At 36.2% G+C, this 17,516-nt stretch overlaps 1 protein-coding gene across 12 annotated transcripts in view; it reads left to right on the top strand.

Moving 5' to 3' along the window:
- The window catches only part of DLG2 (discs large MAGUK scaffold protein 2), a 2,256,157-nt gene that overhangs the window by 688,820 nt on the left and 1,549,821 nt on the right, over nucleotides 1-17,516 (top strand). For 2 of the 12 annotated variants that reach the window (XM_051821236.2, XM_051821233.2), the window contains exon 1: nucleotides 12,539-12,713. The exons of the other annotated variants lie outside the window; for them this stretch is intronic. In XM_051821236.2, coding sequence (XP_051677196.1) covers nucleotides 12,672-12,713 — 42 coding nt within the window. In that variant the 5' untranslated portion in view covers nucleotides 12,539-12,671. Of the gene's footprint in view, nucleotides 1-12,538; nucleotides 12,714-17,516 lie in introns of those variants that run through there. 12 annotated transcript variants of the gene reach the window in all.

Below are 17,516 nucleotides of genomic sequence, written 5' to 3'. Positions count from 1 at the left end.
CATTTTACCAGAGAAAGAAGACTTACATTTATTAACTTTAATTCTGATAACATTGTACTTTTAACTGTTTTTTTTTAAAGATTTATTTATTTATTTGAAATTCAGAGTTACGCAGAGAGAGGTGGAGAGGCAGAGAGAGAGAGAGAGAGGTCCTCCATCCACTGGTTCACTCCCCAGTTGGCTGCAACATCTTGAGCTGCACTGATCTGAAGCCAGGAGCCAGGAGCTTCTTCCAGGTCTCCCACGTGGGTGCAGGGGCCCAAGGACTTGGGCCATTCTCCACTGACTTCCCAGGCCATAGCAAAGAGCTGCATCAGAAGTGGAGCAGACAGAGAGAGGTCTTTCATCTGCTGGCTCACTCCCCAAATGGCTGCAGTGGCTGGAGCTGGGCTGATCCAAACCAAGGAGCCAGGAGCTTTTTCCAAGTCTCCCTCATGGGTGGCCCAAGCACTTGGATCATCTTCCACTGTTTTCCGAAGCCATCAGCAGGGAGCTGGGTTGGAAGTGGAGCAGCCAGGATTCGGACTGGCGCCCATATGGGATGCTGGTGCCACAAGAGGAAGCTTAACCAACAACACAACAGCACTGGCCTCATAGGATCTTTTTACTGAATTTGTTTCTTGGGTATAAAATATAACACTTTCAAAATCTAAACAGTTTAATTTATTAGTGACAGCCAGTGATCTATAATCAAGTCAGAACTCTTAGCAAAAATAAGTTGTGATTTGAATTTATAAGTAATTAAATACATAATTTATGACCTTGTAAATTATTTTTCCTGCTTTAATCAGTATCTGTGTCCATAAAGTCTTTAAGTGTGATCTTTGTCAAGAATATTGAGGAATGGCTGATTTTTTTAAAGAAATTAAAACTGAATATCAAGGAAATTTCCAGTAGATATTATGGGGACACATTGGCAGAATACAGAAAAATTCTAATAAGTTGATGAGCTCTATACTGAGCTAAGTTTTGATTCCATAACTTTGTACAAGTTACTTAATTTTTCTGAACTTTAGAAACCATTTTTGTAAGTAGTGATAATGATACAAACTTCACAGGACTATGTGGAAAAAAAACACAATTTTATGTGCCCTTTTTCTGGAAACTGAGCATAAAACTGGGACTCAGAATACTTGGATTCTGGTCTAATTTTATGACTTCAGACAGCTAATTTTCCTTTTCTTGACCAGAGTTTCCTCATCTATAAAATGAAGACATTCTACCAGATGCTCTCCAAGGTCCATTTTACCTTTAAGCTTCTATGTTTCTAAGAACATAAACATAATTCAATGTGCCATCATTCACTGTGCTTTTAAAACTAGTCTTATTTCTGGGTCCAGTGCTGTGGCATAGCAGGTAAAGCCACTGCCTGCAGTGCCAGTATCGCATGTGGTCACCAGTTCGAATTCCAGCTGCTCCACTTTTAATCCAGCTCTCTTTTATGTCCTGGGAAAGCAGTAGAAGATGGCCCAAGTCCTTGGACCACTGCAACTGCATAGGAGACCTAAAAGAAGCTCCTGGCTCCTGGCTTCAGATCGACTTAGCTCCGGGCATTGAGGCCAATTGGGGAGTGAACCAGCAGATGGAAGACCCCTCTCTCTTTCTCTGCCTCTCCTCTCTCTGTGAAACTCCGACTTTCAAATAAATAAATCTTTTAAAATAAGTCCATTTCTATTATGTTATGATAGTATGATTGTCTAGCATTCTAATTCCAATTTTGTTTCTGTGGATCTTGTAGACCTGCCAAATAAATTTCAGTTCCTTCCATTGATTGAACATAATTCCTGTGTGTCATCTATTCTAGTCTGTGTTTGATTTCAGGCAGAAAGCAAAAATTTAGTTGTGGCCATTATGAATTGGAGGTGCCAGTAACTGGCAAATGGATTTGGAGCTCAGAGAAGAGATGCAGCTTAGAAAACAATTTGAAAATCATCAGCATAGAGGTGATGATTAGACTCATGGAATGAACAATAAAATCTAGGAAAATGTATAGAATGGAAAAACAAGAGGATTCGGGTCTGAGTTTTGAGGAATTCAGACACATATAAGTCTAATACTGAAGGAGGAATCAGTCAAGAGAGGCAAGAAGACATGAGATCAGAAGCTAAGCAGGACGCATGTTTGAAGAGAAGGCAGAGTTCAGCCATTTGGTATCTGCCCAGAAGGTTGATCAAGTAAAGACAGAGGTAAATTTTGGAAGAGTGGCATGTTAGTTATTATATTCATTTTCTTTTTTTAAAAAAGATTTATTTATTTATTTGAAAGGCACATTTATATATAGAGAGAGATCAATCTTCCATGTAGTTGTTCACTCCCCAAATGGCCATGACAGCTGGAGCTAGGCTGATCTGATGCCAGGAGCCTAATCCAGGTCTCCCATGTGGGTGCAGAAGCCCAAGTATTTGGGCCATCCTTCACTCTTTTCCCAGGCCACTTGCATGGAGTAAGGGTGGAAGTAGAGCAGTCAGACCTGAACTGGCATCCCATGTGGGATGCCCATGTTACCTGCCATGCCACAGTGTTGGTCCCTGTGATACTCATTTTCATGGATTGGTGAAGGCATAAGCCAGTGAGTGAGTCAGTGCTGAAAATGATGAAATGAATGGAGAGTGAGGTACTGCCTTTCCTAAACAAGCCTTATGTTATGGAAGGTGGGTGGACAGTATTGATATGGATTGTGATTAGGAGAAAAAGGTTTTCCTTTAAGTGGTTTTGCATTTTGTGTTTTGTTTTTGTAAGATGGAAGAGGCTTAAACACATGTAAGAGAAGGATTAAGTAGGGAAAAAGGTGCGGATTTGGAGCAGGCATTTAACATAGCGGTTTATTTACTACTTGGGACGCCTGCATGCAATATCAGAGTGCTTTACGTTGGAGTCCTGGATCCACTTCTGGTCTAACTTCCTGCTAATGTGTACCCTGGTAGATAGGAACTGATGGCTCAAGTAGTTAGCCTCTGTCACTTACAAAGGAAACTCAGATTGAGTTTTTGGAGCATTTGGGGAGTGAACCAATGGGGGGTATCTCTCTCTCTTTCAAATAAATAAAAATACTTTTTAAAAAGGAAAGACAAAGACTTGAGAGAGGAACATCTGCTGATGATCCTGACACAGTGGGAAATTTGGAACATGGAATGCACTTGGGAAACAGTGACTTAGGTAGAAAGAATGACATTCTCTTAGTAACAAGAGGAACAAAAGGTGAGAATAGCCACTGATTTTTTTATTTTGTTTTATTTTATGGTTTTTGTACAGGACTTCTTGACTTCTTTTCTCTCGGGGATAAAAGGCCGTCATCTGTCTGGAGGAAGTTCTGAGGTTTGAGGACAGTAGAGATTTGAAATCACCTTTAGAAAGAGTAAATTGTTCAAAGGACAGGTTTATTAGGCAGTGTTAGGGCCTAGTTGAGGTTATTCATTTCTTTTGTTTTCAGCTGCTTGTCAATCTATCAGTTTATGAAAAATAATTCAACAATACTATGTACCAAGGGAACTATTTTTCAGTTCACACATGTCCTTTGCTTTTGAAAAGCTTAAGTGGGGTTAGAGAGATGTAACTTGGGCACAAAATGCAATGAGAGAACAACACGAGGCAGTGTATAATCAAGTACTAAATTGGGCAGTACAGATAATGCATGCTACAAGGATTCAGAAAAAGGAATCTGTGTGGGCTAATGCCGTTAGGCGAGATCTCACAAAAAGATGGGTTCTGATCTGATCTTTAAGGGAAGAAAGGATTTTGAGAGGGTTTCTTCCTTAAGCCTTGTCTTATCTCCTTTGGGTAAAATAGCACATTTACCATCCTTCTGGTCCTATAATTTAGAATATATTATTATTGTAAGGCTAGCATTCTTAGATTTTTCTTTACCCAGAAATGTAGATGTTTTATACTGTAAAGGTATATACAGAGGCTTTTTAGAACTGTGCCCCATAGGCCAGTGCTGTGGCATAATGGATAAAGCCACTGTCTGCAATGCCGTTATTCCATATGGGTGCTGGTTTGAGACCCGGCTGTGCCACTTCCAATCTAACTCTCTGCTATGGCCTAGGAAAGCAGTAGAAGATTGCCCAAGTCCTTGAGCCTGTGCACCCATGTGGAAGACCCAGAAGAAGCTCCTGGCTCCTGGCTTTGGATTGGCCCAGCTCCAACCATTGTAGCCATTTGGGGAATGAACCAGTGGATGGAAGATTCTCTCTCTCTCTTTCTCTCTCTCTCTCCCCCTCTTTCCCTCTGTCTTTCTGTAACTTCACCTTTCGAATCAATAAATAGATCTTTAAAAAAAAAAAAGAACTGTACCCATCCTGAGTAATTCTGGTGTGCAGTTTCAAGGAATCTTTGCATCTATGTATTCTTAAATCCACCTTTACTCTCAGACCGTGCATGGGAATGATTCTCTATAGGGCTAGTGCTACCCTTTTGAGTGTGCACTCCTGGCATCTTAGAAATTTGTAAGACTTAAGTGGTTATGAAAGACATGTGGGAAGCACACTACTGCAATTAGTAGACGGTAAATGAGGTTATGGCTGTGTGAAACAATTCACACAATAAAGACTTTCACATCATCCTATACTTTTAGATATCTCATTTGACATTCATTTATATCAGAAATCTGAAAAACATTCCCTGAGTCTGGAATATACCTCCTTTTTATATATTTAACATAAAACATCTCTTACATGGACTTGATAAATATTGAAAAATTCAGCAAGTCAGATTCTTTGTCAATTAGGGGAAGATTGTTCATCACTTTTATCCATAGTTTGCCAAGAGTTTTCAGCAGTTCCAAATATTTTGTTACTACTAGTGGCAATGCTGCTTTTTATGTTTGAGTAGCCAATTCAATATGTTCATGTCCGTCTGTGTGTGGGTACAAATACCTAACCATTTAATTTTGCCATTGATGGAGATTTGACTATTTCCATGAATTATTTTACCTCTTTCTATATTATGAATTTTAAAATTTGATATCAATGTAGATTATAATTTTATTATTATTATAATGGAATATTAAAATGTTTATATATTAATATAATGCTTTGTCTAAAAGAGCTAGAAATTATGGCCTAGCCACTGAGATGCTGAGAAGTTTGCTGTGGGCTTTGGAATTAAAAATACCTATTGTTAGAGTTCTGACTCTAGTTCCTGTTTAAATCTGAATAATTCATTTAATCATTGTGCCACTTTTCCTCACTGCATAAAAGGAGGTGATGACAATGTTTTCACGGCTAATATAGGGATCAAGAATCAAATGGGATATAGCTTTGTTTTGTGAACTCATTCAAGAATATCCCTAAGCATACACAGTAGTGTGTATGTCAAAGGGTACTCAAAGCCACAGGATAAACATTGTATGATCTTCTTAGCTTACTAAATTTAGCGGTCAGTAAGTACTATAACAAAATATAGCAAATTCAGATATATATACATTTATATTTTGTGAGGTTAAATTTAATATTTTTATTATTTTAATATAAAAAGTGAAACATTAAAGAAATTCTGTTTTACACTTAAATAAATAAATATTTTCTCTTCTATCTTTAGAGGTACTTTAATGGAAAAATATAAGATGCTCTTAGGTGGTTTCTAATTTATAAACTGGTTTTTTGTTATCTCAGTAAAATTCCAAGGAGGATGAGAGAAAGTCCAATGAGAGAGGGGATAATGAGATGATGAAACCTACTGAGAGTCCCCTTGAAGGTTGATTGGAAATCCTAGGGACCTTGCTTTAAACTTCTGCAAGGAATCTTATAGGTATTTTGCAGTGAGTCAAGAGGAATGAAAATATCTCTTGATTTTTCACTTTACTTTTATCGTTTCAACCTGTTTTACTATAAACACTACCACTGATTAAATTTACTGCGTTTCTAGTTACTTGTCCCTGCAATTTGCAAAACATTTATTTTAATCCTTACAGCATTTCTGTGGAGTAGGTTTATAATCTTCATTTTACAGAATGCTCTGTGTCAGAGAGAGGTTATATAACTTGTGCAAGGTCAAACAGCTGACAAGTAGCAGAAAGGGAGTTTAAAGATGGGTTTGTTTTGTTTTCTAACTCAAAGACCCAAGAGATATTAGCGTTACTATCAGAGAAATATTTTTTAAGTGATAAGACATTTATGTGCTTCCTTGTTTAACTGACATCTTTCTCAGGACTCTGAGCCTCCACTCTGTGATGATCTCATTGGCACCAGGAATCATCTTTTCTCATTTTCTATACTTCCCTATCTTCTAAGGTATATTTTCTTTTTTTTTTAAACTTTTATTTAATGAATATAAATTTCCAAAGTACAACTTATGGATTACAATGGCTTCCCCCCCATACCGTCCCTCCCACTCACAACCCTCCCCTTTCCCACTCCCTCTCCCCTTCCATTCACATCAAGATTCATTTTCGATTTTTTTTAAATGATGATGAAATCAGATCAGACCTATTGTCATGTTTAATCCCAGTGAGAGTCAAGTTGGGAGTTGATAATTTCTTTTTTTTTTTTTTAACAGAGGATCAGTTTAGTATACATTAAGTAAAGATTTCAACAGTTTGCACCCCCATAAAAACACAAAGTGAAATATATTGTTTGAGTACTCGTTATAGCATTAAATCTCAATACACAGCACATTAAGGACAGAGATCCTACATGAGGAGTAAGTGCACAGTGACTCCTGTTGTTGACTTTACCAATTGACACTCCTGTCTATGGCATCAGTAGTCTCCCTATGCTCCAGTCATGAGTTTCCAAGGCTATGGAAGCCCTCTGAGTTCTCCGATTCTTATCTTGTTTAGACAAGGTCATAGTCAAAGTGGAGGTTCTCTCCTCCCTTCAGAGAAAGGTACCTCCTTCTTTGAAGACCTGTTCTTTCCACTGGGATCTCAAGGTCATAGTCAAAGTGGAGGTTCTCTCCTCCCTTCAGAGAAAGGTACCTCCTTCTTTGAAGACCTGTTCTTTCCACTGGGATCTCACTCGCAGAGATCTTTTGCCAGAGTGTCTTGGCTTTCCATGCCTGAAATACTCTCATGGGCTTTTCAGCCAGATCCGAATGCCTTTAGGGCTGATTCTGAGGCCAGAGTGCTGTTTAGGACATCTGCCATTCTATGAGTCTGCTGAGTATCTCACTTCCCATGTTGGATCACTCTCCCCTTTATTTATTCCATCGGTTAGTGTTAGCAGGTACTAGACTTGTTTATGTGCTCCCTTTGACTCTTAGTCCTTTCATTATGATCAATTGTGAACTGAAATTGATCACTTGGAATAGTGAGATGGCATTGGTACATGCCACCTTGATGGGATTGAAGTGGAATCCCCTGGTATGTTTTTAACTCTACCATTTGAGGCAAGTCAGCTTGAGCATGTCCCAAATTATACATCTCTTCCCTCTCTTATTCCCACTCTTATATTTAACAGGGATCACATTTCAGTTAATTTCTATTTTCTACCAGTTCTTTAGAGGTTATATGTTCTGACTTTTATTGAGATCCCTATCAGTTTTCTCTCTTCCTTTAGAACAGAACTAAGGTTCTCAAAACTTAGTTTATATGAACGTCACATGGAGAGTTTGTTAATGTAGATTTTTGAGCCATGCACCTAGAATTTCTGATTCAATAGTTCTTGCATTTGGGCTAAAAACTTGCGTTTCTGACAAATCCTGATGCTGCGAGTTTATGACCACAGTTTTAGAAAAATTTCTCTCAACTTTAGGGCAAAGGTTGGCAAGGCATAAGAATTGCATATATGGTTTTAAATGGTTGAAAAAAATCAAAAGAATAATAATATTTCATGACATGTGAGTGATATATAAAATCAGATATTAGTATCTTAATGAAGTTTTACTGTAATAATTTATGTAATATCCAATTACATGCATATTTATATAGGCTACCTTCTTGCTATAGCATCCATAGCATCATAATTGAGTAGTTGTGACAGAGATTGTATATCCTACAAACCTAGAATACTATCTATACTTACTTTACAAAATCAGTTTGGTAACTCCTACTGTGAGGAAGTAATTCTTAACCCTGGACAATTGAAATCATAGAACATTGTGAAATGATTGGGTCTCATTCTCAGAGATTCTGATTTAATTGACCTGGAGTAAAACATGGTAGATCCTTAACATTTAAACATACATAATCTGTCCTAACTAAACAAACAAGCAAACAAAAAACACCAAGGAAATCTAATAAAGTTGCTCCATCTACCTCTAAAGAAGAATAGCCCAATCTTCTTATTAGTAATATGAATTATTTGTCCATTTTAGCATATAATATTACTGTTATTATATTTTATCACATTTTGTTTACATACTGCTTTAATTTTTCAAATTACAAATTTAGGTTGAATATTTAAAAGTATGACATGCTCATTGTTTTAAAAAAGAAAGCACAAACAAAATACAAGTATATATATATTCAAATTCTAAATTCAGTGCATAAGATGAAAAATCAACTGGATCAAGGTTACTTAATAGATACTTTTTTCATTGGAGAACCAAATAAAGTAGTTGGTTTACTTTTAGGGACCATGCTGTAAAAAAATATACTGTATATTTAGATTAGAGTTACACATATAATAGAGTGATGTTCATACTATGAGAAGCACTCTAAACTAAGATCAACTCAGGAATCAGAAGACTCCTGTCTCTCATCTCACAATCATCCCTGACCTTTGTTCATTAACTAAAATATAGACAAATCCCTTCACAGTTCCTAGTATTTCCTCCTTACCTATGTCTTGATTTTTCTCTTTTTCTCTTTACAGAGTATAGCTGGGTAAATAGTTCATTATGAATAATATTCCTATGGCATGAAGAGTATGAAATGAAAAATGAAAAATAATGCTCTGTTTCCTTCTCTAATTCAAATCATAATTCCCAGTGATCAACACTGTCAAAATTTTATTACATACATGTATACACAAGCTACCTATAATTATATTTAAATATGCACATACATATAGGCTCATATTATACCATCACTTTAGCCACCCTATTGTTTACATTTAGTGTTGTGAATTGGACATTTTTCCATGTAAAAATATACACATATATCTTATGTGTTTGTAATAATTGCTTGATATTCTGTGGCATACACACACGTATCTGGGCTGACTTCTTGACTGTCATATCACTTCATAAAAAAAAATATGCCTTTAAAATATTTATACATAATTACCATTTACCTTCAAAATGTTTTTTTTTTAAGATTTATTTATTTATTTGAAAGTCAGAGTTGCAGAGAGAGAGAGAGAGAGGTGTTTTCCATCCGCTGGTTCACTCCCCAGATGGCCACAATGGCCAGAACTGCACCAATCTAAAGCCAGGAGCCAGGAACTTCTTCCGGGTCTCCCACATGGGTGCATGGGCCCAAGGACTTGAGCCTTCTTCTACTGCTTTCCCAGGCCAATTGCAGAGAGCTGTATCAGAAGTCGAGCAACTGGGTCAGGATCCAGTGCCCATATGGGATGCTGGCACTGCAGGTGGTGGCTTTACCTGCTATACCACAGCACCGGCCCCCCAAAATTGGGTTTTCAACAATTTAGGCATCCTCGGTAGTATGTGATGCATTGATTTTTGAAATCTTTTCTAATTTACTGCATTTTCTTACATATGAGGCTGAGCACTTTTATTGAATTTTGTGATCCTTTTGTGAATTGCCGTGTTAAGTTCTTTGCTTATTTTTTCATCCATTTTTATATTTTCTTAGTGATTTGACAAAATTATACTTTAAAGAAATTTCACGTTGAATATGTTGCAAGTATTTATTCAACTCATCATTGTACAAGTATATAATTTACCTGAGCAAGACTTTTATATTTTTCTACACAGTTTTTTATATTTTCTAGTATGTTTTCAGTCTTATCTACTGCAATATTATACAAACCCAAACCAAAAACAAATCTGTGTTTTATTCTAAGATGTTTATAGTTTGAATTTTTATCCTTAAGTAATTGATTCATTTAGATTTTATTTTGGTGGCAGTTCATCTCTAATCTTCCCAATAACCCCAAGAGTTAAATGTTATCCCCATTCTACAAATGATAAAAGGAAGGATCTAACATAAATTTTCCAGGACTACTTGCTTATAGTATTGGAGTTTCCAAAAGTGTGCAAGCAGTTAAAATTTCCTTCTACAATAGCTAATATTATTCTTCTTGTAGATATACTGTCGTGTTAAAGTCTTTGCCTAAAAACAGGGAATACTCTTTGGTGGGATATTTTAACTCTAATTGCCTTGTTTCTTGCATTTATCAAATGAGAATCGTAAAGCCAGCTATTCCAGTATACATGAGGAAATTAGATAGTAAATCTACACGTATAGCCCATGTCTGGTGTTGGGATTCTGTGGGATAGAGTGTGCTCAGGAGTCTTACATGGGTTTTGAAACTGAACGCTGTCCTTTAGGATGAACACATATTGAAACTGTATCTGAAGTACTATCAGAAGTCCTCCCTGATGGTCTTGACAGGGAAATTCACATGTGCTTTTTCACCCTAGCTTCATTTCTGTTTCCTCCTTGCCTCTGAGCTGCTCTGAGATTTGTAACCTTTCCAGCTGTTCTTTTCCCTCTTTCTCTCCTGGGGCCATCCAAATACCTTAGGGGCTATCAAAATAATAATTAAAAAAATATACATTCTATTTATTCCTAACCCCTAATGAATAATAATCATAATCATAATCATCATAATAAACCCTACCTATTCTCAGATTGAAAAAGAATTAAATCTTGTGAACCAACAATGAATAAAGGCATTTTAAATCCTCCTGTGTTTTCCATGGCATTAAATTGCTATGTTTGGGCTCATTTATTTGGAAGATCTGCAGGAAATGTGACCTGCTGTGACCTTAGGAGAGGGAAGTGTTATTAAATGAAATGCTTGGTTCTGCACTTAAAACCATTAATAAAAGTTGTGGAATGTGGAGAACTAAGCATCTATGTCAGATTTTTAATGTTCAGGTTGTGTTGCAAGTCCTTACAATTTGTAATTACCTGGGCTCATATGACAGACAGAACTGGGAATCAAATTAAGTGGCTGTGTTCCCTTACGTTGCTTAAGAATCTCCAGCTTAAGATTGTCTTTTTTCTTCCTAAAAAAAGGCACAAACAATGACAGCCCAAAATAGCTATTTAGTCAGAACTGACGACACTTTCTGAGTGCTTGTCATTAAGAGAGAAACAGAAAATCCTGTCTTTTCTCTTCCTTTTATTTCTCTCCCTTCAATACCTTGCTTCCTCTTGAAGCTGCCTCACCTCATTGCCCAGGAGAAATGCCCAGTGACTCTGACAGTGCTTCAGCACTACTGCAGGCTCCGGAGGGGAGGCAGCTTATGCAAAACATACTAAAGAAAAATCCTAAAAGTCACTGCAGCTTTTTCTAGTGAGTTATGCTGATCTTCCCTGTTGCTGTAAGCTGATGGGGAGCGTCGTGGCAAAGACATAACCACTTTTTTTCCTCCCACTATTTTTACTGCAGTGAGAACTGTTCATTTCTGCTTGCATTTTGCCAGATAGCTTTAGAATTCTAGCTGAGCATTAGGGCTTCCCAAGGCTGCAGATAAGAGTTTAGAACCTTAAATTGGACTTTGTCCTTTTGACTAAGTAAAAATTGAGTTAATTTGCAGCATCCGGTGCCTGACAGGAATGACAACAGACAGCAGGATCTGACGATGTTTTTGAATTAAGTATTTTTCCCCTTATGAATTCATAGGCACAGAAGCTTTTATTTTCTTCTCTCACTCTTCCTTCCTGAAACAGCTGAACATTTTACATCTGCACCAGCAGCTATTGAATCTGAGGTTAAGTTATCCCCTGGAACCTTCTGTCTTCTTTCCAATCCTATCCTGTTTTATTCGTTGTCGTTTACCAATAAAGCGTGGTTTTGGATAATTGGACACATTGTTTTATGAGAGAGTCTAGCAACTTTAGACATCCCTGGAAGATACAATAGAATCACGGAGCAGGAAAGTAAGAGGAGGTGGTACTTCTCAGCCCTGTAACTGCAGAACACCCCAGGGGAACCCAGCACACATTAGGGGACTTGATGAGATAGTGATCTTTTGGTCTTGATCGTATTCCACAAGGAGAATCAGAATGAGACATGTTTGCAGTGATTTGTAGTATTTGCCAAACAGGGTGCTGCATCAGAATAGGCTGGAATGTAGTGCAGAGCTCATATTAAACCTCTGAAGGGAAAAGGGTTTCCTCTTCGTTTACAGTCTGCCCGATGCAATCTCATTGTAAAGTATCTAATAGGATAACACCAGGGCTCTCCAGAAATATAAGTAACTCATTGGTTAAATTTCAATTCTTCACCTTTCCCCCCCTCCCTCCTGGGTGAGCTCATTCCCCCCTCCTTTTTTTTTTTTTTTTTTTTTTAAATCCAGTGATTTAAAATGCTAGAAGGAAAAGCAACTGAGGTCTTAACTTTCGGATGCTGAATTCTCAGCTAATTGAAATTACTGGGCACAATGCTATATATAGCCAATGAAGAGATTTTGAGCTCTCACTCAGTGCCTTCAAGAAATGTCGTTTTGTAGTCAGAGAAAACAGAGATCAATGCATTTTCAAACTGACAGAGGGAACGGATGCTCCTTAGTAGCACATGCCCAGGATCGTGTGTGTGGGGCTTGCGCTGTGCTGAGAAGCTGAATACCGGTCCATATGCTCCTTATTTACTGCAATGTTCTTTGCATGTTACTGTGCACTCCGGACTAACGTGAAGGTAAGAGGAGGCGAGACGGCAACTGGGCACGATATACATGTTAAACCAGCTGCAGAAAATGTCTACCTTGTGTAGCTCCAGGACTTTTCCGATTGCTGGCTGAGCAGGCAGATTATTACAGGTGGTTGCAAAGGCTTTGTTTTATTGTTGCCATGCAGCCTCGCTGGGGGAGCATGTTGGAACGCTGCTGTGAAGTGACCTTCAGGTTTAACTGTTTGTAATTCAGGTTCATGCTCACTCTTGGGGGGGTAGAGAGGGGGGAGGAAAAGATGAAAATTGTTTAGGTAGGCCAGAACCAAGAAATCAGAGGAGGTAAAAAGCTATAGAGCATGCTTTAAATTAGGATTTAGTCTTTCTTTTAAAAAGTGCTGTGAGCTGCCTGTGTTCATGCAGCTTAATTGTTTGAAAGCTGAAGATTTAAATCTAATGGCTGTAATGGCATTAGGATGTGATCTGTGGGCTATCTGACCATCCTGTGCACATAAAAAATGATAATCATTGTGATGTGGTGATATTGATCACACAGATCCTCAGCCCTGGGTGGGCTGGTTGTTTTGGTTTCATGTGTGCTGTTGCCCTGGTGTTGTCACCCCACTGACATTCACTTGCTATGGCTAATGAGCCTCCAAAGTTGAGTCTAAGTTTGGAAGATTTACCCCTTGTCATGAATGAGGGCGTTGTTATTGGAAGGGTTTTCTGACACTGTTCATTCAGCTCTGGGCCAGACATACAAACCATCAGTGGAATTCCAGTTGTATAATTTAAGAGAATTATACAATTATAATAAATAAATATTTATAAATACAAGCTCCCAGTTAACATTGTGAGCTTATATTTATTGAAGGAAGTCTACAAGGAAAATGATTGCCTTTGAGAAAAAAAAAATAGGAAACAGTTAAGACTTCATACCTAAAATAGAAATCTTAAAAAAAGAAATTGTCAATGCAATGTGTTTCCCACTTTTATTTTACCAGGAGAACATTTTAATGTGTTTGGGTACTAAAGTCTCATTTTCTGTGTTTATAAGTTTTATTAAAGAACTCGCTGTTGTTCACTCTTTTGTAAGCCTTTTTGTTTTCTATTTGAATTTCAAACAAGTAACATTCATGTTTGAATGACCAATTCTGTTACAATTACAACCTAGAAGCACTTTGTGGATCATTTTGCGAGTTATATGGAGTTTATTTATTTATTACCACTTTTAAAATTAACTTCAGTAGTCAGTTTTCTTTCATGTATGTGATGGAGATAGTAAATGACAGGGAAAAAAAACATGGATAAAGAGCCCAAATATCAACTTGGATCTCTCTATTATCATTTGCTGGTCCAAGTATGACATGTATTGTTTTGTAAGTTCAGAGAATTGTAAATAATCCCTTCCTCAACCTCATCTTTTTTGAAGGGGAAAGGGGCTTTCTTCAGAGGACGCATCACAAATAATTTAGATAAGAAATAAATATTTAGATTAAGAAATATTTCACTGTTATATTTAAGAAGTTTGGTAAACATTAAGTCTAAAGTTTCTTTCATATGGGCTTTGGGAAATGCCTTTTACTCCTAACCGCTAGCTGTTGTCTTTATGGGTTTAGCTTAAACCCATAAGCAAAGAGATGAAAATGTTTTCCATAAGAATATCTTAAGTGCATTCAGATCATTTTTGGATAATGAATCCTTAATGTTTCAACTAATCTGTCTTGAGACATAGGCACTTTTAAAAATCAGTAGGAACTGGGACTATATGCATTATCACATAGAACAAGTACAATATTACTTGTTCTATATTAATTTCAATTTTAAATAAGATTATATTCTTTTAATATGATATTTTGTACTTCTTTGCATAATTTATTAATTTATAACTTTATCTTTGGATTATCTTTTCTTTCTGAAATAGAAATGTTTGCAAAAAGATTGTTCTGGTCTGATATTTCACCATGTTGGTTCAATAATATTCCATCTGAAATTTTTATTTATTTATTCTAACATAATTTTTTATTTTTAAAGTGTTTGACTCTATTTCCCTTGTGCCCCAAACTACTTACTTGCTTGGTTCTGATAACTTCTTTAATGGTGAATAGTTTCTCACATTTGCCATGATTCAACATGATATTGCTACTGACCCAAAATGTTAAAATGGTTAAAATTCAAAATTCAAATGATAGAAATGTCTCTTGTCTATTTTTTGGGCAAATAATAGACTACTAATGTCACAATCATTTACTTGAGAATGATTGTTTTGTAATTGAACCTTTATAAAATACTAAACTCAAAAGGATTTTTGATGTTGGTGTGTTTCAATATATTTTATATATTTTTATTTAACAGTCAGACATTGTTTGGACACCCATATATGTATTTACAGATATCAGAGTGTGACTCATAGCTCACCCTCTATCCATTCAAGTATTGAAATTATTTGAATGATAATTATGATTTATGCTCTTGCTAGAATCTCAGATACTAAAATCAATAGAAAGCAGTCTGCTTTCAAGAAGCTTCCAATCTAGGAAAAGATACAATCATATAAATAAATAAATGGCTTGAGGTATCACTGAGCCTTTCATGTACATCTATTTAGAACATTGTGAGAAACAAAAGAACAAACAAAACCAAAGACCAGTTTTACCTGAACTGGTCAAGAGAGGTTTTCCTCTGAGATTCTGTCTGCATTGAATCTTGACAGCTAATGGATTTTTTGCAATGCAGCCTGGAGTGAGAAAGGCATGCAGGGTAGAGGGAGTAACAAAAGCATGGAGCTAAGAAGCAGATCACTTTGAAGAGCTGCAAATAGCTTAGAATGGATGGAACATGCCTGAACAGTATAATAATAGGGTAAACCATAAATAAATGAGAGCTAAAACCAATGCTGTGAGAATTGACAGAGCAATCAGCAGAGTCTAACTCCTTGGAAATTGTGTTACTTTAGCATCTGTTTTCCAGGAGAGCTTTCCACAAAAGCAAAAGAAATGAAAACTTTTAATCAAAGTGCATTATTTATGTTCTCTGTCTTTTGGTTGTTGGAGTGTAATAATGATTCAAACCATATTGGCTTCAATTTTTAGTTTAACTTTTTATAAAATGTGATTACAACAATTGAATTTGAGTCTATTAACCCAAAAGAAAAAAAAAGTGATGTATAATCCCACTTTCATCTGAAGTTGTTTATGTTGAATGAAAACTACCTCTGTAGTGACAAAACAGTAAGTTTATTGCATCACTTGTCTATACATTTTGTCAAGGAAAATGAATCTATTTTCAGAAATTATGTTGATAATTTTTAAGTAATGTTATACCCAACATCTCACTGTTTCCGACCTTTCATTGGTACTACAAATGTACTCGCACACTTACAAACAAAATCACAATCCATGAAATATGAATGGCAAGTATTAGATCTGCATAATAGTAAGAAAACCAAGTTGGGGGTAGATAGAAATGAGAGAGAGAGAGAGAGAGAGAGAGAGAGAAGGAATTGAAACGACTCTTCCACAGTGTGTCAAGCAAACTTATGAAAGGACTAGGGTCTCTTTCACCTTGACTTGTGCTATTTCCAGTAAATCCTGCTGCCTACCCCCCATCAATTCAAGAAATCTATTCCTTCATTTTTCAAATTCCTTGAGATAAATATAAGAACTTTTTAGAAAAAGAGTGTAACAGCATTATTTTAAAGCATGGGTTTCTGGGATTACAAAAGGATACACTCTTGTCTGTCTTCCCCATTTACTGGATAGGTTGAGAAAATTCCTTAACCTAATTGAAGTGCAATAGGACTAATAATAGCTCTAAGCTATTGTAAAAATTTTGTGACCTAAGTCATGTAAATACTAAAAATATCTTAGAGTATAGTAAGAACTCAATCTAATTCATAGTCAACAAAGTAGAGGCCAACAAAGAGCAGTAAGGAATCAGAATTGCCTTAAATAATTATCATGTTAGGATATTCTAGTAATAGAGTCCAGATAAAAATATCCATAACTAATGAGAAACATGTTTAGTTTTCCTTCCCCATGCCACTAACCTTTGTCAATCATATATTAATATACACTAACAAGACAGCTCACGGGAACCAGGATTTTAGGTTTTTTGCTTACTATTTTATCCACAGTATGAAGAGCAGTGTCAAAATAGGAGCTCAATAAATATTCGTTAAATAAATACTTTAACTGAGACCCAGATTTCTATTTTTATTCACTCTGCTTCTTTCTAGACTATTTAGTTATCATAATGATCATGGAACTATTCTGAATGATAGAGAAATTCTTAGAGTTCTGAAGTTTTATAGGCTTGGGTTCAAATTCTGGAGGTAATCAGTAACCACTTGCAACCCAGGCATGTGCTCTTTTGGATTGACACAGCCAGATTATAGAGCTAGGTTGGAGGAATCAATAATTCACACTAAAAGAATTATTGAATACCTAAATAAACACTTTAGAATATAGATATTCATCATGCTTATTTCCACTAGATATATTCACTTAAATTGCTCTTTTCCAAACACTGCAACCTTTTCTACATATGAATATTTGTTAGATTTTTTTTCTTGCACTGAGAATCCCTTATTTGCATGGCAATTCTTGTATAAATTCTATCTATATTTTAAGACATAGTATGGTGTCTGTCTTCTAAGTAGTAGAACCTAGCCATACTAATTCTCTTTATCTCTCTGACTTAATAAATGGAATTTTTTATCCTTCAAAGCTATAAATCATATTGCCTTATAGCATCACTTATATTACCACCATAGATTTCTAGCTAATTTTACTTATGGCTAGATGTTTTCCCTACTCTCAATTATATTTTAAG

The sequence above is a fragment of the Oryctolagus cuniculus genome, chromosome 1 (genome assembly GCF_964237555.1).
Source record: "Oryctolagus cuniculus chromosome 1, mOryCun1.1, whole genome shotgun sequence".
Taxonomy (NCBI): Eukaryota; Metazoa; Chordata; class Mammalia; order Lagomorpha; family Leporidae; genus Oryctolagus; species Oryctolagus cuniculus.
This window is presented reverse-complemented; position numbering and strand designations above follow the sequence as displayed.